At 42.2% G+C, this 25,090-nt stretch overlaps 1 protein-coding gene and 2 pseudogenes across 1 annotated transcript in view; all 3 read right to left on the bottom strand.

Moving 5' to 3' along the window:
• LOC142246799 (transmembrane protease serine 9-like) overlaps positions 1-3,976 on the bottom strand; it is a 37,167-nt pseudogene extending 33,191 nt beyond the window's left edge.
• Positions 3,977-6,839: 2,863 nt separating this feature from the next.
• Positions 6,840-17,558, bottom strand: LOC142246798 (serine protease 33-like; annotated as a pseudogene).
• A 3,873-nt stretch (positions 17,559-21,431) lies between these two features.
• Positions 21,432-25,090, bottom strand: part of LOC142245707 (serine protease 33-like) — a 30,288-nt gene continuing 26,629 nt past the window's right edge. Inside the window, exon 5 of the mRNA XM_075318646.1 lies at positions 21,432-21,971. Within this exon, the coding sequence (XP_075174761.1) occupies positions 21,693-21,971 (279 nt within the window). The 3' untranslated portion in view covers positions 21,432-21,692. The remainder of the gene's footprint in view (positions 21,972-25,090) is intronic.

Here is a 25,090-nt window from a genome sequence, read left to right as displayed (position 1 = left end):
TCAAGAGCCCCCAAAACTTCTTCCGAATAGGCTGGTTGGCCACGGCTCCACGTTGGGCACCAGAAACTGTTATAGCTGTTCTGTTTCAAAAGTCAGCTTATGCGATCACCAGTGAGGTCCTCTGAATTAGGCCTCTTCAGGCCTAATCAAGATCGAGCGCTCGGAGAAAAGACCTGCATTCATGTGAGCATGATCAATTTTCTGTTTATTTAGCCATTGCACAGATCATTTATACCATTTACAGATCAATGTGATATTGCAAAAAAAAGGCTTCTAGCTGGAAATTTACAAGTTGGTCATATGACCTTTAAGTTTGAGAAAAACAAAATTGTAGAGTCATGCATATGAGATAAGAAGAACATTTAGCAGACAATAATAATCCTTGAGCTTGTTTCGTATTCCGAAGGCTACACAATGATATGAACTTACACCAGATATACTAATGGAACAATAAAATATTTAAAATCAAGAAATATAGAAACTATTAACCCTTCTATATCAATACATTGCATATCATTCTAAATAGCAAATACAGAGAAATAATAATAAAGCAAATAATAACTTCAGAAAAATATATAATAAAAAAATAAACATATAAAAGAAAAAAAAAGTAGACTTTATATATGCAAAAAGTCAAAGAGGATCAGCTGCCCCTTAATTTCGGGGCAGTGAAACAGATGATGGTGACTGGACTTGATTTGCTCCTTGTGTCCTGCGAGGACTCAGTGCAAACTACACAAACCTTTTCTATATGGTCCTTTTCCATTTGATCTTGACACATACAAATGTTATCTGTAGATACGGGTCATTGAATTGAAATAAAGATGAGCTTATTATCTAGACAATCTATGGATGCTCTATGCTATGAACATAAATCTCTCACACATACGAGTCACAGAAAAGAAGAAGATGCAGCCACACCCAACTGGTGCCTGTACAGACTAGAAGACCCTAGCCACCCAACTACCAGCACCACCTTAGACCTGACTCCCTAAAAAGCCATTCAGGGCTTTCTTGTGTCTCGTGAAGAACCAGAGGGGAGGCCGCAACACACTGCTGACAAGAGGAGAGGAAAGAGAGCAGAAACACAAAAAAACTCACAGTGAGGTAAACGGAAACAAGATCAAATAAGATGCAATAATAAGAAAAACACATAGACTAACAACCCCACCTCGGTCCTGGCTCCATAAAAGGATGTCAAGCGGTTTCTCATACCTCCTGAAGGACCAGAAGGGAGGTCACAGCATATTACTTACAAGGGAAAGGAAGGTGTGTAGGAACAATCAGAAACCAAGTGTGAGAAAAACTAAAACAGGTTCACATATGCAAAAATAAGAAAAACACATAGACTAACAGCACCATCTCGAACCTGGCTCCCTAAAAGGTTGTCAAGGGGTTTCTCATACATTCTGAAGCACCAGAGGGGAGGCCACAACATAGGATCTACAAAGGAAAGGAAAGTGTGTAGGAACAATCAGAAACTAAGTGTGAGAAAAACTAAAACAAGTTTAAATAAGGTGAAAGGATAAGGAGCAAGGAAGAAAACACCCAAGACTCATATCAGGAACTCAACTTGTATTTCCTATAAAGGTAAACCCCAAAGATGAAGAGCTGAAAATCCAAGAGATAAGTCCACATAGAGATATAGCCAGCAAGAAAATGCAGTGAAAATATAACCCGACCCAGACTGTGATAGGACAGAACCAAAACAGGAAAAAGAAACACCTGGAGAGGAGCGAACCAAGAAAGGAAAACAAAGACCATTGGAACCATCAGCATCTGGACAGGCAAGAAACGGCAAGAACCCAGCAGACAAAAGAACCGACCGCAAAGGCAAAGGCAAAGGTCAAATCCCCAAACTGAGCCATGACACTCTGTTCCTGTCTCAGTGCCATGTGTCTCAGGTTGTAACACTTCCACTGAATTTATGTAAAATACTCTGACTCCTCAATACATTACACACCCAGGACGGGATAGTCACTATATTGTGTTTGTTTTTATAAGATGTGTTCATATTATATTAATGAAAAAGTGAATATGATAAGATAAGTACAGGAAGCGCATCAGTGTCACATCTCCATCAGAATGTGGGCGTACGGATGCTTAGTACAATAATAAACTATGTTTCATAAGATATTAAAAATGTATAAATATTCGAATAATTAAATAAATTAAAAAAAAATAAATGAAAGAAATATTACATCATCACTTATATCATTGTGGGGTTGAGGTTATTTCATATTCTTTATATAAATAAAAAGATATATTTTACCAACACCTCTAGCCAAACAGAGTAAAGAGAAGGAATCGGTGACAAGAAACGGTTGTTTGGTAAGAGACAATTAGAAGAAAATGGTGGAGCTTTAGAGAAGAGAGAAGGAAACAGAGAGGAGACAATGATCAGGTGAGAGACAATTAGAGGAAGATGGTAGCACTTTAGAGAAGAGAGAAGGAAACAGAGAGGAGACAATGGTGGGGTGAGTGACAATCAGAAGAAGATGCTGGAGATCTAGAAAAGAGAAGGAAACTGAAAGAAGAAAAAATGGTTGGGTGAGAGACAATTAGAGGAAGATGGTAGCTCTTTAGAGAAAAGAAAAGGAGACTGAGAGAAGAGACAATGGTGGGGTGAGAGACAATTAGAGGAAGATGGTAGTGCTTTAGAGAAAAGAGAAGGAGACTGAGAGAAGAGACAATGGTAGGGTGAGAGACAATTAGAGGAAGATGGTAGCGCTTTAGAGAAAAGAAAAGGAGACTGAGAGAAGAGACAATGGTGGGGTGAGAGACAATTAGAGGAAGATGGTAGCGCTTTAGAGAAAAGAGAAGGAAACTGAGAGAAGAGACAATGGTAGGGTGAGAGACAATTAGAGGAAGATGGTAGCGCTTTAGAGAAAAGAGGAGACTGAGAGAAGAGACAATGGTAGGGTGAGAGACAATTAGAGGAAGATGGTAGTGCTTTAGAGAAAAGAGAAGGAGACTGAGAGAAGAGACAACAGTTGGGAGAAAGACAATCTAAAAGATGAGATCACAGTGGGGTGAGAGACAATCGGATAAAGATGGTGGAGCCTTAGAGGAGTGAGAGAAGAGACAAAAGTGCAGTGACCATCAAAATAAGATGCTGGAGTCTTAAGCTGGGTTTACACACTGCAACATCTCAAACGACATCGCTGTAACGTCACCGGTTTTGTGACGCAATAGCGATGTTGTTTGCGATGTTGCAGTGTGTGAAACCTATCAGCGACCCGGCCCCTGCTGTAAAGTTGTAATCGTTACAAATCGTTCAGGACCATTCCTAGGTCCTTTGTTTCCCACTGTGCAGCATGAAGTTTCAGTGTGTGAAAGACTTTGTAGAGACTTTGTTAGCAACTTCCCTTTCAAAAGGCTGCTTATCAACGTCCCCAACAACCAGCTAGGTCGCTCTGCAGGTCCGGATCGCTGTTGAGTTGTTGGCCAGGTTTGCCTGTTTGACAGCTCACCAGCGACTTAGCAGAGACTTAGGGAGGTCGCTGTTACGTCACAAAACCGGTGACGTTACAGCGATGTCCTTTGCGATGTTGCAGTGTGTAAACCCAGCTTTAGAGAAGAGAGACGACGTACTGAGAGACAATTAGAAAAAGATGGTAGAACCCAACCGAAGAGAGAAGGAAACTAAGTGAAGAGACAATGGTGGGATGACAATCTGAAGAAGATGGTGAAATAGCCATTTTCTGCAGTCTTATGAAACACCCCAGATACCAGTGGTGGTAGATCTCCCAGTTAATGTGCCCAATGTTACCTTCATCTATGTAGTACCACAAATACTATAAACATTGCAGATCTCTTACCGATATATAAGACTAACAGGACCCAGACCAGGTTCTTGTCCATGGCTTCTCTTTGGTTTGTCTTACTGGAGATCAGTTGACTCCTCGTAGCTCGTCAGATATCGGAGAATAGGTGAGAAAGGAAATATCTGCCACTGATCTACAAGGCATCATTGATACTTCTCTATTTATCCCCTCTGTTTAATTTCCTGATACGATTTGACAACTTGACTCACTCTCTCCTTTTTTTCTGCAAATTCTGTAAATGAATAACCTGAGCACAAAATCCAAATCTATATTTTAGGCAAAGTCCACATGATGACCACGATCTGTTCCTGGTAGAACATTAATAGCTGGTATGGATCTGATGACATGTTAAAGAATCCATAAAGTATATTGGTGCGGGGTCCGATCTCACGGGTCACATCACTGTTCTGCCCATTTCTGTACTTCCCGTTCATTGTAATAAATTGCAACAATATATAATGATCAAAGAAGCCAGTCCGTGAGTTGATTGAGGTCACCGTTCTTCACCCTTACCTGTCACACTTTATGGCAGTACGTCTATCAGTAGGAAATCCCTTTTAGACACATTATTGTGTCTCTTAGCAATAATCATCAAAAATTAGGAAAAATAATTGCAGGAAGGTAAAGGCATCTTCACTGTTCCAGCATAGAGTTGTTGACTAAAGACTAAACTCATCTGTACTACTTCACTATATCTTCTTCAAGTCAAAACGGTCACTTGACATCAACCTGGCGGCGCATCGTCTGAAGAGCAAAGCCTCAGACACTGGCCTAATTCTTACAAAGTAATATTTGGACCAAAAAAGCTCAAGCCTCTCTGGTCAAACAAAAATAAAATCAGTCTCAGATGTGCCACATGGTTGTATCAAGGCACAAACGTCCACCTTGAAGACAATCCTCATCAAGAAGACAACCATGGAGGACAAGCATATTCAGCTGACTCTATTCCCGGGACGGTTGTATAAACTCTTCTTGTTTTTGGTAATTGGCCATTCTTTGTGTATCAGTCTCAACTATTTTTTTCTGACGATGTTTTCTGACTACAGTTTCTCACTTACTATCATTGACTCTCAACTTGTTATTAACTCATTTCTTATACTTCAATGTAACCACCAAAAATCTAAGACCAGTTCTTAAGGAACCGCTACAGTGAAGACCAGATGTCTATACAGGGGTTAAAAAAAATAGACTAAAAATACAATATGGCAGGCTTGAGACCAGGTTTTTTCCTGTGTTATGTTGGGCTCAGTGCAGTATTCGCTCTAGTTTTTATGTTACGGTGAGCTTATGTCCCACTCTTTCCAGTGTCATGGTGAACATATGACCCCCCTCTTCTTTGTTATGGTGGGTTTGTACCCCCTTCTCTTCCCAGTGCCATGGTGGTCTTGTGCCCCCCATCTATTCTTTGTGTCATGGTGGGCATATGACCTCTCTCTACCCTGTTATGCTGGGTTTGTGCCCTGTTCTTTTCCCAGTTTCATGGTGGTTTTGTGCCCACCTTTTATTATTTGTGTCATGGTGGGCTTATGCCCCCCTCTCTTCCCAGTGTCGTGGTGGGCCTATGACCCCTCTCTTCTCTGTTATGGTGAGTTTGGGCCCCCTTCTCTTCCCAGTGTCATGGTGGTCTTGTGTCCCCCTTCTATTCTTTGTGTCATGGTGGGCTTATGCCCTTTCTCTTCCTAGTGTCATAGTGAGCATAAGACCCCTCTCTTCGCTGACTGTTGAGTTGTGTTCATCAATATTTTAATAATTTTAACAAATGAAACCACAATAAAACAAGATAATTAATTCACTCAATGACGTCCGTGTTTGGAGGAAGCGCGCTTGTGCTTGTATTTGTCTTGATCACAATAATGAAGATTTATTAATTATTCATTAATTTTTGCTCCACAATTTTAGTGTAATTTGCACAAACCGTGGGACAATTATATTATTACTGTGTAATTTTTAGTGCAGATTTAGGCTCGATGGTCTTTTTATTCCCCAGATTTATCTCACTGGTTCATACTCGTCATGTTTGATCAATTTCACAAATTTTTAAGACTAGTCTAAGTTTACACCGCTTTTTTTGGTTTCCTTTGTTCATCATGATATTGTATCTAAGGAAAATTACGTCTCTTTCGCGGGGCTCTGCCTCGTCATCGGCCAAGGGGCAGAAAGTGTCCAAAATACATAAATATGCTGTAGGAGATAAGGAGAGTTTTTCTACAGGACAATTGTTATTTTTTGCCTTTAAATCTCGTCTTTTCTGACGTGGACCACATTTATTATCTGTTTCAGACACTTTGATGACTTGGCCAACTTGAGACTTCTTTTTACCAGAGTAGCGGCGTGGCCAAGTGTGCAGCACAATGCACCAAACAGTATGCGAGAATTCTGGTGATCATTTCTGGCACAAAGTAAGACAAGTACTGTATCTGTCCGGGCTACGCTTCTCTTGTCTAAGAATTAGATCGTAATGGTAAATCAATCTGCATTGTCTATAAAAGCCCTCAAACTTCTGAGAGGGTCTGAAGCTGGGAGTGCTGTCATTAAGGGCTGGTGAATCCCACTACCCAGAAATGAGACCATATCTGTGGCCACCGACAAACTCTGACATTTCATCATCACCAGTTCTGGAAATAAAAGTGATAACTAAGAGCGAAGATCGAAGGCTGCAGACGCTACAATATAAGGAAGAGGGTCTACAGCCCACAGACCCCTCACTGCTCCGGCCCATTATAACCTAGAGATATTGGAGCACTGAGGGTGTGATAATTGTTGCACAGCTTCTAGCTTCTCAGTTGTAGAAGAAAGGTCACAGAGCAGATTACATGGGATAACAAGCTCTTTACTTCTTAGAACATGAAGTAAAAATATGCACAGTCATACAGCACTGCATCAGGAAGCGAAAACGAAGCCAGGAAGAAACAAGAGACTTTTTACAATACAGTGAGTAAGGAAACTTTACACAACATCGCAATCTACTGTTAGATCAGCATAAAGTCCTCCTTCACACAGACAAAGAAGTCCTTATCTGTTGCATATATCAACAATAATGAGGAGTGTCAGCAGATAACACGGCACGTTCATGTTCCCTCTGCATTTTTGGGAAGGTTGTGGGATACCAGTCACATTATGGAAGCTCAGTTCAGGTATGTAGGACCGGATCCAGGACTGGTAGGCGGTGACCAGGGTGTAGACCCCGGGGCGGTCAGGTAAAGCACATCCAGAACCCCAGCTCACAACACCAGGCTGGTACCAGACGCCATTCACCTTACACACGAGAGGTCCTCCAGAGTCTCCCTGAAAAACAACAGCGGACAATGAGCCTGGACCATCGTTGGGTCATTATTTTTTACACTAATTCTCCTAAAGAAGAAATCTATAAGTAACAATGACTGGAAATTTCCATGATTCTGTGATCTACTTAAAATTAAATAATAAATCCAAGAGAGATCACTGGTGACATATAAATATTAAACAAAAGTAGTATGAGGACCCTCGTAGATATTTTGGGAACCAACACTAAGTACTTCCACCAATCAGGAGTTACCAGATCCCACAAAACTCCGGAAGTATAGAATGTGCCAGGAGATGTCCCAATACGACGACCCCAGGCCGCATGTTTGTTTCTCATAATAGTGCGAGCAGGCTGCGTTGCCTAAATGTGTACTGATAGCTGCAGCATCTCCGGACTTGTCTCCCCTTACTGCAGCATCTCCGGACTTGTCTCCCCTTACTGCAGCATCTCTGGACTTGTCTCCCCTTACTGCAGCATCTTCAGACTTGTCTCCCATTACTGCAGCATCTCCGGACTTGTCTCCCCTTACTGCAGCATCTTCAGACTTGTCTCCCATTACTGCAGCATCTCCGGACTTGTCTCCCCTTACTGCAGCATCTTCAGACTTGTCTCCCATTACTGCAGCATCTCCGTACTTGTCTCACCTTACTGCAGCATCTCCGGACTTGTCTCCCCTTACTGCAGCATCTTCAGACTTGTCTCCCATTACTGCAGCATCTCCGGACTTGTCTCCCCTTACTGCAGCATCTCTGGACTTGTCTCCCCTTACTGCAGCATCTTCAGACTTGTCTCCCCTTACTGCAGCATCTTCAGACTTGTCTCCCATTACTGCAGCATCTCCGGACTTGTCTCCCCTTACTGCAGCATATTCAGACTTGTCTCCCATTACTGCAGCATCTCCGGACTTGTCTCACCTTACTGCAGCATCTCCGGACTTGTCTCCCCTTACTGCAGCATCTTCAGACTTGTCTCCCATTACTGCAGCATCTCCGGACTTGTCTCACCTTACTGCAGCATCTCCGGACTTGTCTCCCCTTACTGCAGCATCTTCAGACTTGTCTCCCATCACTGCAGCATCTCCGGACTTGTCTCCCCTTACTGCAGCATCTCTGGACTTGTCTCACCTTACTGCAGCATCTACGGACTTGTCTCCCCTTACTGCAGCATTTCCGGACTTGTCTCCCCTTACTGCAGCATCTCCGGACTTGTCTCCCCTTACTGCAGCATCTCCGGACTTGTCTCACCTTACTGCAGCATCTCCGGTTTGTCTTCCCTTACTGCTGCATCTCCGGACTTGTCTCCTGTGGCTGCAGTGTCTCCGGACTTCGGACTTGTCTCCCTTGCTCTGCAGCATCTCCGGACTTGTCTCACCTTACTGCAGCATCTCCGGACATGTCTCCCTTGCTCTGTTGCGTCTCCAGACTTGTGTTTCCTGGTATCCAGCATCTCTGGACTTGTCTTCCCTGGTCTGCAGCATCTCTGTACTTATCTACCATGGCTGCAGCATCCACAGACTTGTCTCCTGTAGCTGCAGAGTCTCCAGACTTGTCTCCCATGGGTGCAGTGTCTCCAGATTTATCTCCTGTGACTGCAGCGTCTCCAGACTTGTCTTCCATGGCTACAGAGTCTCCAGATTTGTCTCCACCAAGAAAATCTGGATGTCATTATTTGGCGATTTAATAGGAGATGGCGGAAGCGGATTCTGATGATTTGCACAAGTGCATTCAGTGGCAGAACCTTCTTCAGATGGCCATTATTCTCAGTGATCACACCCAAAGATGGAAGTGCCGGGATTTGTGGACAAGGCTCAAGCTCCAGACTGGAGAAACCCATAGGTTGTGACAATGTTCTTTCCACCATTTGCAGATCAGTAATGTCTCCTTCTAGTGTAGAGATGAGCCCGTTTTGGCAAGGTTCAAATTCACCAGATTGTGCAGATTTTACAAGGAAATTTGATTTGAAAGAAAGTAATTCTCCGCAGATTGAATGTCCTTTATCCCGCTCTGAACATCATAAATATGAAATGTTAAAGAAACACTCTAATACTCACTTTACCACTCACCATTGCTACCCATCCGGCCATTGTGCGTCTTCTTGACGCTTGCTGAAAACCAATCATTGATAAGGCTCCAGGATGTTTTATAGGGTCATGGCATCATGACGTTAGTACTGGGCACTGGTAAGAAGATACCCCGAGCACGGGAAAGGAGATGGTGAAGAGCGAAGAGGCCAGAAAGGAGAAAGGTATGGTGAGTATTGGTCATTTTTCCATTTTCTACATTTATTTTCCTCCAATACATGGTGTGTATTATGGCCTCCAAAGAGTTCAATTTATCATCTGACCAGACTATATTCTCTAGTATTTAACAGGCTTTTCTTAATATTAGAGATAAAGAAAAAAAAAACCCAGCTCACCGCTATAGTGTTCTGCAGCATGGAGCGCGGATACATTCTCTAGATGTTGTTGAGTAAACTTTCAATGGTCTTGAACCTGCTTTTTGTTCAGCAGTGAAGTCTTAAGTGGTGAGTGTGCATACAGGAGCGTGCATACAGGGGCGGGCATACAGGAGCGTGCATACAGGAGCGTGCATACAAGAGCGTGCATACAGGAGCGTGCATACAGGAGCGTGCATACAGGAGCGTGCATACAGGAGCGTGCATTCAGGCCATGGAGGGGGAGTGCATTACTTATTGTTTTCTGTGAAACATTAAAGCTGTTGATTCCAGGTCTTTCTGTTGTTCTGGGCTCTTGGCTAACTATTCTGATAATTCTTTCACTCCACTGTCTGAAATCTTGCGGGGACCACCTGGCTGTGGCCGGTTTATGGGGAAATGATGTTCTTTCCACTTACAAATTGTGGCACCAACAGTCACTGGAACCTTCAGTAATTTAAAGATTCTTCTGCAACCAATGTCACTAGTATGTTTTGTAACAAAAATGTTGTGACGGTCTTGAGACAGCTCACTGGTTTTACCAATCATGAGAGGTTTCTTGTGTGGCTCCTTGGAAATGAGACACCTTTCATGCGTCGAGATTTTATAACTCCTGTGTTGTATGATCGGCTTCCTCCGTCACTGAGCCATAGCTGTCTCTTTCCAGGTGCTGATTATCTTTTGCCTTTGTTTCAATCCTTTTCGGACAGCAGGTGTTTTCATTTATTTATTTAGTCTGGCCTATCACATTGCGGGTGCGTCTATTTAAACCTTCCCCTTGCTGATCTTTCCTGCTGGGGATATACAGTGCCTTAGATTTCTGCCAGTTAGATAGAGATTAGCTGGTTTTATTATCTTTGCCATCACTTCTATATTTCCTATTTCTTTCTGCTATTAATATCTGTGTAGCAGGAGACTGCAGATTGCTGATTTGCAGTAGAATTCAACTTTTTAACCTTTGCCCTTGTTTTTTATGTTTTCTTAGGCTATGTGCGCACAGTGCGTTTTTTGCGCATTTTTGCCGTGGGTGCGTTTTTATGCGTTTTTGTGCGTTTTTAGAGGCCAAAAGCGCACAAAAATGCAGCATCAAAAAAACACTGTGTGCGCACATAGCCTTACTGTGGGAACTTTTCTATCTCTGCACACCTTCCAAATTTATCTCTGCGTCTTCCTCCAGATCCTAAGACAGTATGTGGAACACTTGATGGCTGATTAGGAAGCCAGGTCCAAGTTGTCATTTACTAGTCTTGCGGTTATTTCAACCCATGCAGGGGCCACAATAGACTGTGCAGATAGGAACTTTAATCTGTAGGAACCGGTTGGGGCAGGTGTGGTACTTCATAGATAGGACCTAGTTTACTGTGGGAGTTATTACCAGTGCATAACAACACCTATTCAGAGGTCATCAGTTGAACTGGTTGATATTATTTTTCACTAAGTGTCAGGATTGCTTTCTAATTATTGATACATTTTAGCTGGTGTCAGGACTTTTCAGGGCTTTTTTTTTTCAGGAAATTATTGTTCTTTACGTTATGGTGCTATATGCCTTCCAGGGATTTTTTTTTTTCAGGAAATTACTGTTCTTTACGTTATGGTGCTATATATTTTCCAGGGCTTTTTTTTTTCAGGAAGTTACAGTTCTTTACGTTATGGTGCTATATACTTTCCAGGGCTTTTTTTTCAGGAAGTTACAGTTCTTTACATTATGGTGCTATATACTTTCCAGGGCTTTTTTTTCAGGAAGTTACTGTTCTTTACGTTATGGTGCTATGGTGCTATATACTTTCCAGGGCTTTTTTTTCAGGAAGTTACAGTTCTTTACGTTATGGTGCTATATACTTTCCAGGGTTTTTTTTCCCAGGAAGTTACAGTTCTTTATGTTATGGTGCTATATACTTTCCAGGGCTTTTTTTTTCAGGAACTTACAGTTCTTTATGTTATGGTGCTATATACTTTCCAGGGCTTTTTTTTTCAGGAAGTGACAGTTCTTTACGTTATGGTGCTATATACTTTCCAGGGCTTTTTTTCAGGAAGTTACTGTTCTTTACGTTATGGTGCTATATACTTTCCAGGGCTTTTTTTTTCAGGAAGTTACAGTTCTTTACGTTATGGTGCTATATATTATCCAGGGCTTTTTTTTCAGGAAGTTACTATTGTTTACATTATGGTGCTATATACTTTCCAGGGCTTTTTTTTCAGGAAGTTGCAGTTCTTTAACTTATGGTGCTCTATACCTAATTTCAATTGACTTCTCCTTTAATATTTATGTGTTATTGGCTTGATTTACAGTGACGGCTTCTGACCATGGATTTTTTCTCTTTCTTTACAGAATGAAGCTTCTTTCTCACCTGACAAGCGTCTTTCCCTCCTTTTGTGTATCCAGCGCATATCATGGCATCGTTCACCATTGTACTTGCATTGCTTAGATCGGCATTTTCATGTAAAATCTTGTCACACGTCTCGTGATCTATCAGTGGCACCTTCACATTCTGCAGAGTTTTTGGAGAAGGTAAATCTACTAATAAAATAAGAGAAGAGTCAGTAAATCAGGAGAATGATCCAACCTGGGAATATCTACAGCTGTGAGATTTGGGGAGTCGGTGTCTTCTGGGGAAGGTTTTGGGTTCTTTCTGTAGGACGATGTATAGCTTTTATAATATGGACCACCAGGGTCTGTCCTAGAGATGGTAGTGTCTGATAATGCTCACAACATGAAGAAAGTAAAAAAGAATATTACCGGAATCGGAACCTACAAAAGCGTTCAGAATGAGATGTAAGAGATCACTTTTAACCTACAGACATTTGGGCTCTTCCTTCTATAAGCTCCTAATTTTACTGGGTCTTGTTTTGTTGGGCTCCAGTGCCCATATGTGATTGGTACTTTTGTGTGCCTATGACTATGTCCAGAAAGGACCCCATGAGTAGGAGGTGATAGAGATGTAATACGGTGGTGGATGATGAGATGAGGAGCTTAGTGAAACTTACCCCCATAGTGTAAATTGCCTCAACCGGATACCCAGCAGTCCAGGCCGCAGGGGAAGGTGACGGAGGCGGCGGGCAGGCAGATGGGCTGGATGTACTTGGTGTAGGGACCGGTCTGTCCAGCCTTATTAGTGCAATGTCCCAATTGTGAAGCTTTTTTTTATACTTCTCATGAATTATTACCGTCTCCAGACCACGTTCGGCTTCATTAGGATCTTGAAGTTGGAGCTCGTGGGCTCCTAATATCACATTGCAATTATTAAATTTGGAATCACTGTGGAGCAGAGAAAATAATTAGATGTTAGAAGAGTCATAAGATATAACATCCGGTGCCCATATTCAGCCAATATTCCACCGGACACCACCCAACTACTCAATCATCTAATGTTCTCCTCCATTGTTATAGGGTTTTGAAGTTTGTGGATGTTTCCTCCTTTACTTTTTTTCTTGTTAGATGAGAAGCTTTGAAAAAATGATTTTGTGATACTCTGTCTGGAAATGTAGAAGCCTTATGTAAGAACTGAAACGTATAAACATGTTGCTGCGTCATTTTTAAAGCACAAATAATTGTTCTCCTTTTTCAATATATTGCACTGTCACATGAATGGTATCAATCAAAGCTATAAATCATCCTGCAAAAAAGCAAGAAAAATGAAAAATGTATTTCTCCTGGAAGAAGGGGAGAAAAAAAACCAAAAGCTCAAAAAAGATAACTGCCTTGGTTGGTGATGCTGTATTCAAGCACTGATGGTAGCACTGGTGCTGTATCCTTGTACTGATGATAGCCCTGGTGATTATATTCTGGTGCTGTATTCATGTACTGATACTGGGGCTATATCCATCTACTAATGTTAGCACTGGTGATGTTTTCATCTACTGATGGTAGCTCTGGTGATGTATTCATGTACTCATATGCATGTGGGATTTATGCTTCTAGTGATGTATTCATAAACTGACTGTTGTCCTAATGATATATTTATGCACTGACAGTAGTTTTGGAGATGTATTCATGAAAAGACATGTACTCATGTACTGACAGTTGTCTTGGTGATGTATTTATGTAATGACAGTTGTTATGGTGATGTATTTATGAATTAACAGTGGTTTTGGTTATGTATTCATGAACAAACAGTGTTCCTGGAGATGTATTCATGAACAGACAGTGGTTCTGGACATGTATTCATGTACTGACTGTAGTCCTGGTAATATATTTATGTACTTACAGTAGTTGTGGTGATGTATTCATCAACCGACAGTGGTTTTGTGATGTACTCATGTCTTGACAGTGGTCCTGGTGATTTATTTATGTACTGACAAGAGTTTATGGTGATGTATTTATGAATTGATAGTGGTTCTGCTGATGTATATATGTACTGATAGTGATTCTGGTGATGTATTCATGAATTGACAGTGGTTATGGTGATGTATTAATGTACTGACAGTGGTTCTAGTATTGTATTCATGTGTGGTTTATGGTTCTGATGAAGCATTGTTGTACTGATGGTCATTCTTTATTCATGTTCTGATGTTAATTCTGGTGATTTATCCATGAACTGATGTTGGTTCTGGTGCTGTATTTATATACTGATTGTAGTTCTGGGAATGTAAAACCCAGAAAACATTGATGGATTTTTTTTTATTCACTGTAGGCTTATTATGCACTGTTTGGAGGGGAGCAATTTCTATTTTTGCATCAAACAGCAAAAACGTCAGGCATATATCAGGATTCTTATTGATTACACAGAAATAAAACATATAGCTTAACGGCTGTAGAAGTAGATAAACCCGTAACTTACGCATTAAAGCAATGTGCAGCGGTCAGCACCCACTGGTAAGTGATCAAAGAGCCTCCACATATGTGGTAGTAACCATCTTCTTCCAAATGCTGCAGACTGACTTTCCACGGCCACTCTCCAGCCAAAGCACCTGTGCCACCAACTATGCGGCCGGTGACCTGCGGGGATCCACAGACCGAGCCGTCATCTGCATGGATGGAGGTGGCTACAAAATAAATATTCATACAAGTCACATGACTTTCACAAAACATCATGGAGGCTCCTAATTGCGCCAGTAAACCTGACTGAGCTACACTGATGAAGGTATTCTGTGAAGTTTCTTGATTCATAGAGATGAGGAACATGTAGTGAGGAGCTGAGGAATAGGCATTAAGAGTGTGCTGTAGATACGGACAGTTGTGTTGATGGCCCAAATGCACAAATCTCCTTGTTCTATGTACCCCTATGGCAGCTGTGGACACCACCTTGTATACCTCCTAAACCCTTGATAGAGTTTAATAAAGGGTTTTCCCCAAGTTTTCGTCTATGATTTATCCACTATCCCACCAGTCAGACACCCTGTGATCTTAAGATCAGAGTTCTGGAACCCTGAAAATCGTGTTTTTTCAGCCTTGTCCTCAATGGATCTGAGGTGCTCATGCTTGGCCTCTCCTACATTCATTGCCTTTGGGACTGTTGAGTATATACTACTGGTATCGATTACAATGGTCTGCAAGGGGAAAATTGGTGGAAAAGTAACAGGTGATTTTTTTTTATATACTTTCAATAAAGTCAATTAAAATATTGAAAAAATTCCATCATGTACAGATTTTTTCAAGTGCTGACTGCAGAGGCTTTTTCTTGCACCGTACTTTGACCACTTTGCGTGACCTTTGGTGGATGGTGTCACCCAAAAACATTTCCTACATGTGCGATTATTTTGTAGGGAAGAAATAATGACGGAACATTACGGACTTTGTTAGAAAAGTGTATTATGGGAAATTTGGTGTCAATCTAGGTGATGAGGACAAGTCACGGCCTACACACGTAGTGTGTGGTGTTTGTGTAGAAGAACTACAACAGTGGTCTAAAGGGAGGAAAGAGCTTTGGTTTTGGCTTCTGATCTGGAGGGAACTATGAAACCATAGTGATGACTACAACTGTATGTGTACCATGGGGGATTCAACCTTAAAAATAAGAAGGAGATTATATATCCGGCCCTCCCACCAGCGATTCACCCTTTTCCTGACGGTCCATTAGCACCTGCACCTTCACCTCCGGGGAACCTTGAAGATTCACCTGATTCAGAAGATTCAGAAGAGTTGGATTGTGATAAAGACTTTCACGCTGGTCCTAACAAGATGCTGCTTTTTCCACAGCTCAAATTAAATTATTTTTGTTGACTTTGACTTGGACCTTCCTAAACATCCTTCAAGACGTTTAGATTGTAGACTAAAGGAAAAGAACCTGCTAGCTCCTGGTACCTATTTCTCATGGTCATGAAGCAGAGAAAAGGTATTCCACACTTTTCTCAAGATGGTGCTCTAGTGTATTACAGTGTATGGCAGTGAGGAGGATACATGATGTCCCCATGCTTTATGTGTGAATGGGACAGCCGGAATAGGACTCATTACTGGAGCCAACAAGAACATCTGTGCAACCTGGACTCAAGTCCATAGTTGTGGAAAGTTTAGTTGATCCCAGTAAAGTTCTCCGGCCACCGCTCCACATTAAGCGTGGACTGATGAAGCTGTTTGTGAAAGCTCTACTGAAAGGAGGAGAAACTTTTATCTGTGCAACAAGTTTCAGGGACTGTCCGAAACAAAACTGAAGGAAGGCATGGGGACCGGATATTCGGAAAGTCATAAAGGACGACATGTTAGAAATGAAAGCTGTTGAGAAAAGGGCTCGGGATTCTTTTAAATAAGTTGTGAATATTCGGTGCTGGAGAGAAGAAGCGGGGTTAACGCCGCGCTACCGCCAATAAGAAAGACTGTTGGTTTTATTTCATAGGTCAACGCGTTTCAGGGATCCACTCCCCTTCTTCAGGACCTATATTGTAACATATTGTTGATTCTTGTTTGGTCCTGAAGAAGGGGAGTATATTATTAATCAACAGTCTTTCTTATTGGTGGTAGCGCAGTGTTAACCCCGCTTCTCCTCTCTAGTACTGAATATTAACCCACGTGGGGCTGCGACAGCCGCCATCCTCTTTTAAGCCTTCATAGGGGTTGTGACGTTCGTAACCCTACTAGGTGAGTGTTATTCTGTGTACACCACTTTTCTTAATATGGTAAGACCCTATTTGCACTCTCTTTTCTTAAGGCCCAGTCACACACAGAGATAAATCTTTGGCAGATCTGTGGTTGCAGTGAAATCATGGACATATTGTTCCATTTGTACACAGCCACAAACCTGGCACTGATTGTCCACAATTTCACTGCAGCCACAGATCTGCCACAGGTTTATCTGCCACAGATTTATCTATGTATGTGACAGGGTCTTCAGTCTTCTAAAGAAGTTGTGAACACATTTCTAGGTCACAACAAAGATCCAAAATGTTCTTCATTTTTTAAATTTCTCTTAAACATGCGATTTTCTTCTTTATTATTTCAATTGCATTGCAAACAGATTATTGCCACATGGGCAGCGTATCTATCAGCACACATGGCACTCGTAATCATGATTTCATGACATCTCCTCCCCCTGTGCCTCTAAAGATATTGATGTACTGTGCGATTTTGTCGCATATTTCTCTCTATAAGCTTTTATGTGGAGCCTGAAAAAAATGCATAAAAAAGGCAGATGTGTTTTTAAGTGCAGAAACAAAGCTTTTCTGTACTATAACAAAAAGCATTAAAAATGCATAAAATAACTGCAATACACCCTATAAGACATGTAGAGGAAGGCTTCAAATAATATTTCTTTTCCGACTTTTAAAGAGTGGGACTCTGAGGCTCCTAAAGTCTATGCACTATGTGCAAGGGCTGACAGAAATTAGAAGGGTGGACTGCAATACATCCTGGAAGATATGTAAATGTAGACCTCAAATAGAATTTCTTTTCCCACTTTTAAGGAGCGGGACTCCTAGAGTCCTAAAGCCAATGCACTAAGGCCTGTTTCACACATCAGTGATTCTGGTACGTTTGTGCTTTTTTTTTATACGTACCAGAATCACTGACACACGCAGACCCATTATAATGAATGGGTCTGCTCACAAATCAGTGAATTTTCACTTACCTTGTCTCTGTGCGGCATACTCGCATGTCCGTGATTGCCGCACGGAGACATGTCCATTTTTTTCTGGCATCACTGATGTCCCACGGACCACGCAGTGGTGTGATCCGTGAAACACGTGCCAGAAAAAAACGTTCATATGAAATAAGAATCATTTTTACCCACCCGGCTTCAGCGGCGCTCTCTGCAGCCTGTTCTGCCTGCTGCTTCTGAGCCAGCTCATTACTGTCGTGCATATTCATGAATGCACGACACAGCCGACCCGGAAGCAGCTGCTGCGGGGGTCAGCGCCGGCCGGATGCTGCATCGCGGGAGCGTTCAGCACCATGGAGAGCGGGAGCGGGCACAGGTGAGTTGATCTCTTTGTGCAATCACGGACCACGGAGAACGGCGCTCGGATTGCACTTAGACAACCCACGTGTGCCGTGAATCACGGCACACGGAGGGACTTGTGCGTGATTTACACATCTGTGAGGAACGTCTGTGTTTTTCACTGACGTGTGAAACGGGCCTAAGGGCAAGGCCTGCCAAAAATTAGAAGGGAGGACTGCAATACACTTTGGAAGATATGTCGAGGAGGGCCTCAGAATACTTTCCCCCCATTTTTAAGGAGTGGAAGTCCTAGAATCGTAAAACTTATGCATTAAGTGCAAGGATTGAAACACTTTTACCCCGGGGGATAAACATCTAGATATGTAAGAAAATTGCAGAGGAAGGTGCCTCATACACATGCTGAAAAAACTATGAAGGAGGACATTATACACACTTTGTCACTAGAACCTATTCTCTTTAGCAGGGAGCAGTGCCTAAACCTGGCCACTAGATGGCCACACTTACACTTTATACACTAATACATTGCAAACATCAGCACAATCCACGTTATTATAATTAAGGATGACCAGTGTCTTCAGGACGGGGCACACGGGCCTAGTCCAACCTCATACATTGGCCGGGATAAGCTGGTTTCACATCAGCGGTATTCTGCCGCACTGCCGGATCAGGCACAAATGCCGTACAGTTCACTGACATCGCGGCAAGCTCCAGTCACATGCGGATATGTGATTGGAGCATGTGACAGCATGTGGCCGGAGCTTGCTGCGATGCCGGTGAACTGTACGGCATTTGTGCCTGATGCGGCAGTGCAGCAGAATACCGCTGATGTGAAACCAGGCTAAGATAAGCAGAAGAAGATGTAAGAGTAGGAATTACCTATGTAACATCCAAATATCAAAGGTAGTGGGTCTCATGGATAACGTAGTATATGTTACCTTCATCCCAATGTAACACCACAGACGCTGTATCCATGGCCAGTCCCTTACCAACATGTAGGACTATCAGGGCACAGAGCAGGGTCTTCTCCATGTCTTCTCTTTGTCTTCTCTTGGGGAGCAGTTGACTCCTCGCAGCTCCTCAGATCTTGTAGGAATGGTGAGATATGGACGTTCTGACTCTGATCTATGAGGGTCATTGGTTTTCTCCTTTTAGAAGGTCGGTTTGATTTTCTTTTACACCTTAGATCATTCTCTCAGTCCTTTCTGCAGGTAAATTAATAACCTGATCCCAATATATATGTGTATCGTGAAGTTCCCGTGTTCCACCATGATCTGTTCCTGGTAAAACATTAATAGCTATATGGAATATGATGATATATTAATAAATCAATAAAGCGGGATGGTAGCATGTAATGAGTTTGGTCTCGGGGGAGTCTTCACTCACCTGCCTGCTTCCATATCTCCCGGGACCCCATCTATAAGCTGTTCTGGATGCCGGTGGTGGCATCCTATAGCCGGAAATGCTCAGTTCTGGAGCTGCCCCATCAACTGACACTCTTCTCTATGTTGTGGTGAACTTTGTGCTCCCTCTTTCTTCTTTGTTGTGGTGGACCTTGAGCTCCCACTCGTCTCTTTCCTGTCGTGGACTTTGTGCCCCCATCTCTTCTCTATGTTGTGGTGGACTTTTTGTCCCCCGCTCTTCTGTATGTTTTGATGGACTTTGTGCCCCTCTATGTTCTGGTAGACTTTGTGCCCCCTTCTCTTCTCTATGTTGTGATGGACTTTGTGCCCCCCCTCTCTTCTCTATGTTGTGGTGAACTTTGTGCCCACCTCTCTCCTCTTTGTTGTGATGGACTTTGTGCCCCCCTCTCTTCTCTATGTTGTGATGGACTTTATGCTCCCCTTCTCTTCTCTCCTCTTTGTTGTGGTGGACTTTATGCCCCCATCTCTTCTCTATGTTGTGGTGGACTTTGTGCTCCCATCTCTTCTCTATGTTGCGGTGGACTTTGTGCCCCCCTCTTTTATCTATGTTCTGGTGAACTTTGTGCCCACCTCTCTCCTGTTTGTTGTGATGGACTTTGTGCCCCCCTACCCCTCTCTCCTCTTTGTTGTGATGGACTTTTGCACCCCTATCTCTCTTCTCTAGGTTGTGATGGACTTCGTGACCCTCTTTCTTGCCTATGTCATGATGGACTTTGTGCCCCCTCTCTACTCTATGTTGTCGTGGGCTTATTAACCCCTTCCCTTTTCTGTATTGTGGTGGGCTTTGTGTCCCCTTCTCTCCTCTATGTTGTGGTAGACTTTGTGCCCCCTCCTCTCTTCTCTATGTTGTGGTGGACCTTGTGCTCCCACTTGTCTCTTTTTTGTCACTGATTTTGTGCCCCCTTCTCTTCTCTAAGTTGTGGAGGACTTTGCGCCCCCTCTCTTCTATATGTTGTGATGAACTTTATGCTCCCCTCCCCCTCTCTACTCTTTGTTGTGGTGGACTATGTGCCCCTATCTCTCTTCTCTAGCTTATGATGGACTTCGTGACCCTCTTTCTTAGCTATGTCATGATGGACTTTGTGCCCCCTCTCTACTCTATGTTGTCGTGGGCTTTTTAACCCCTTCACTTTTCTGTGTTGTGGTGGGCTTTGTGTCCCCTTCCCTCCTCTATGTTGTGGTGGACTTTCTTCCCCACATTGTCTCTTTGTTGTGGTAGACTTTGTGCCCTCTCTCCTCTATGTTCTGGTGGACTTTGTGCCCTCTCTCCTCTATGTTCTGGTTGACTTTGTGCCCTCTCACTTCTCTATGTTGTGGTGAACTTGTACTCCCTCTTTCTTCTTTGTTGTGGTGGACCTTGTGCTCATACTCGTCTCTTTCCTGTCGTAGACTTTGTGCCCCCTTCTCTTCTGTATGTTGTGATGGACTTTGTGTCCCCTTCTCTTCTCTATGTTGTGGTGGACTTTGTGCCCCCATCTCTTCTCTATGTTGTGGTGGACTTTGTGCCCCCATCTCTTCTCTATGTTGTGGTGGACTTTGTGGCCCCCGCTCTTCTCTATGTTCTGGTGGACTTTGTGCCACCCTCTCGCCTCTTTGTTTTGCTGGACTTTGTGTTCCCCGCTCTTCTCTATGTTCTGGTGGACTTTGTGCCACCCTCTCGCCTCTTTGTTGTGGTGGACTTTGTGCCCCCATCTCTTCTCTATGGTCTGGTGGACTTTGTGCCACCCTCTCGCCTCTTTGTTTTGCTGGACTTTGTATTCCCCACTCTTCTCTATGTTCTGGTGGACTTTGTGCCACCCTCTCGCCTCTTTGTTGTGGTGGACTTTGTGCCCCCATCTCTTCTCTATGTTCTGGTGGACTTTGTGCCACCCTCTCGCCTCTTTGTTTTGCTGGACTTTGTATTCCCCACTCTTCTCTATGTTCTGGTGGACTTTGTGCCCCCCTCTCTTGCGGTGCCTTTCTCTCCCCTGGTCTATGGTGGGCTTGCTGCCTCCCACTGTTCTCCATATTGCCGCTGTTTTGTGCCCCCTCTGTTCTCCATGATGGTGGGGGGCTTGCTGCGACTTTCTATTCTCCTGTCACTACCGAGTTGTGTTTTTCAATATTTTAATAATAATTTCAGCAAAGAAGAATACAATGATAGAAAGAAAGATCTTTTTTTAATACAGACAATAGTTTTTCGCGCCATCATTTCTGTCTTTGTCCTGGACACAATGGTAATAAATAGCCCCCGATATCTGAGAAGAGCTGGACCCCCATGTGATATATAGACCTGGCATCCAACAAACACTGACGTTTCATTAATAAGACTTCAGAAAACAGTTGCTGTAATAAAGGAGTTCAGCCCCAGCATAAACTGGAGGGTCCGCAGCCCGGAGACCCCCCACTGGTCCATTACACCCTAGAGATACCGGAGCAGTGACGCTGTGATGATGAGGAGGGTCAGCAGATAACACGAGGCGTTCATGTTTCCTCTGCATTTTTGGGAAGGTTCTGGGATATCGGTCACATCATAGAAGCTCAGGTCTGATACGTAGGACTGGATCCAGGACTGGTAGGTGGTGACCAGGGTGTAGACCCCGGGGCGGTCGGGTAAAGCACATCCAGCTCCAAAGCTCACAACACCAGGCTGGTACCAGGTGCCATTGACCTGACACACGAGAGGTCCTCCGGAGTCTCCCTGAAAGACAACAGCGGACAATGGACCACCGGTCATCAATCCTTACAAAACTTCACAATACTCATAAAATCTATAACGAATACTCACATGACGAGTATATTGTATAGCAGTTATATTTTTATACATAGGGGGCAGTATTATACTAGTTATATTCTTGTACATACTGTAGGGGGCTGTATTATAGTAGATATATTCTTGTACATAGGCGGCAGTATTATAGTGGTTATATTCTTGTACATAGGGGCAGTATTATAGTAGTTATATTCTTGTACATAGGGGGCAGTATTATAGTAGTTATATTCTTGTACATAGGAGCAGTATTATAGTAGTGATATTCTTGTATATAGGAGCAGTATTATAGTAGTTATATTCTTGTATATAGAGGACAGTATTATAGTAGTTATATTCTTGTACATAGGGGCAGTATTATAGTACTTATATTCTTGTACATAGGGGCAGTATTATAGTAGTTATATTCTTGTATATAGGGGCAGTATTATAGTAGTTATATTCTTGTACATAGGGGACAGTATTATAGTAGTTATATTCTTGTATATAGGAGCAGTATTATAGTGGTTATATTCTTGTACATAGGGGCAGTATTATAGTAGTTATATTCTTGTACATAGAGGCAGTATTCTAGTAGTTATATTCTTGTATATAGGGGCAGTATTATAGTAGTTATATTCTTGTACATAGGGGACAGTATTATAGTAGTTATATTCTTGTATATAGGAGCAGTATTATAGTGGTTATATTCTTGTACATAGGGGCAGTATTATAGTAGTTATATTCTTGTACATAGAGGCAGTATTCTAGTAGTTATATTCTTGTATATAGGGGCAGTATTATAGTAGTTATATTCTTGTATATAGGGGCAGTATTATAGTAGTTATATTCTTGTACATAGGGGCAGTATTATAGTAGTTATAGTCTTGTACATAGGGGGCAGTATTATAGTAGTTATATTCTGGTACATAGGGGCAGTATTATAGTAGTTATATTCTTGTATATAGGAGCAGTATCATAGTAGTTATAGTCTTGTACATAGGAGCAGTATTATAGCAGTTATATTCTTGTATATAGGGGCAGTATTATAGTAGTTATATTCTTGTATATAGGGGGCAGTGTTATAGTAGTTATATTCTTGTACATAGGGGGCAGTATTATAGTAGTTATATTCTTGTACATAGGAGCAGTATTATAGTAGTTATATTCTTGTACATACTGTAGGGGGCAGTATTATAGTGGTTATATTCTTGTACATAGGGGCAGTATTATAGTAGTTATATTCTTGTACATAGAGGCAGTATTCTAGTAGTTATATTCTTGTATATAGGGGCAGTATTATAGTAGTTATATTCTTGTACATAGGGGCAGTATTATAGTAGTTATAGTCTTGTACATAGGGGGCAGTATTATAGTAGTTATATTCTGGTACATAGGGGCAGTATTATAGTAGTTATATTCTTGTATATAGGGGCAGTATTATAGTAGTTATATTCTTGTATATAGGGGCAGTATTATAGTAGTTATATTCTTGTATATAGGAGCAGTATTATAGTAGTTATAGTCTTGTACATAGGAGCAGTATTATAGCAGTTATATTCTTGTACATAGGAGCAGTATTATAGTAGTTATATTCTTGTACATAGGGGGCAGTATTATAGTAGTTATATTCTTGTACATAGGAGCAGTATTATAGTAGTTATATTCTTGTACATAGGGGGCAGTATTATAGCAGTTATATTCTTGTATATACAGTTAGGTCCAGAAATCTTTGGACAGTGACACAATTTTGGCGAGTTGGGCTCTGCATGCCACCACATTGGATTTGAAATGAAACCTCTACAACAGAATTCAAGTGCAGATTGTAACGTTTAATTTGAAGGTTTGAACAAAAATATCTGATAGAAATTGTAGGAATTGTCACATTTCTTTACAAACACTCCACATTTTAGGAGGTCAAAAGTAATTGGACAAATAAACCAAACCCAAACAAAATATTTTTATTTTCAATATTTTGTTGCGAATCCTTTGGAGGCAATCACTGCCTTAAGTCTGGAACCCATGGACATCACCAAACGCTGGGTTTCCTTCTTCCTAATGCTTTGCCAGGCCTTTACAGCCGCAGCCTTCAGGTCTTGCTTGTTTGTGGGTCTTTCCGTCTTAAGTCTGGATTTGAGCAAGTGAAATGCATGCTCAATTGGGTTAAGATCTGGTGATTGACTTGGCCATTGCAGAATGTTCCACTTTTTTGCACTCATGAACTCCTGGGTAGTTTTGGCTGTATGCTTGGGGTCATTGTCCATCTGTACTATGAAGCGCCGTCCGATCAACTTTGCGGCATTTGGCTGAATCTGGGCTGAAAGTATATCCCGGTACACTTCAGAATGCATCCGGCTACTCTTGTCTGCTGTTATGTCATCAATAAACACAAGTGACCCAGTGCCATTGAAAGCCATGCATGCCCATGCCATCACGTTGCCTCCACCATGTTTTACAGAGGATGTGGTGTGCCTTGGATCATGTGCCGTTCCCTTTCTTCTCCACACTTTTTTCTTCCCATCATTCTGGTACAGGTTGATCTTGGTCTCATCTGTCCATAGAATACTTTTCCAGAACTGAGCTGGCTTCATGAGGGGTTTTTCAGCAAATGTAACTCTGGCCTGTGTATTTTTGGAATTGATGAATGGTTTGCATCTAGATGTGAACCCTTTGTATTTACTTTCATGGAGTCTTCTCTTTACTGGTGACTTAGAGACAGATACACCTACTTCACTGAGAGTGTTCTGGACTTCAGTTGATGTTGTGAACGGGTTCTTCTTCACCAAAGAAAGTATGCGGCGATCATCCACCACTGTTGTCATCCGTGGACGCCCAGGCCTTTTTGAGTTCCCAAGCTCACCAGTCAATTCCTTTTTTCTCAGAATGTACCCGACTGTTGATTTTGCTACTCCAAGCATGTCTGCTATTTCTCTGATGGATTTTTTCTTTTTTTTCAGCCTCAGGATGTTCTGCTTCACCTCAATTGAGAGTTCCTTAGACCGCATGTTGTCTGGTCACAGCAACAGCTTCCAAATGCAAAACCACACACCTGTAATCAACCCCAGACCTTT

Source organism: Anomaloglossus baeobatrachus, chromosome 7, assembly GCF_048569485.1.
Source record: "Anomaloglossus baeobatrachus isolate aAnoBae1 chromosome 7, aAnoBae1.hap1, whole genome shotgun sequence".
Lineage (NCBI taxonomy): Eukaryota > Metazoa > Chordata > Amphibia > Anura > Aromobatidae > Anomaloglossus > Anomaloglossus baeobatrachus.
This window is presented reverse-complemented; position numbering and strand designations above follow the sequence as displayed.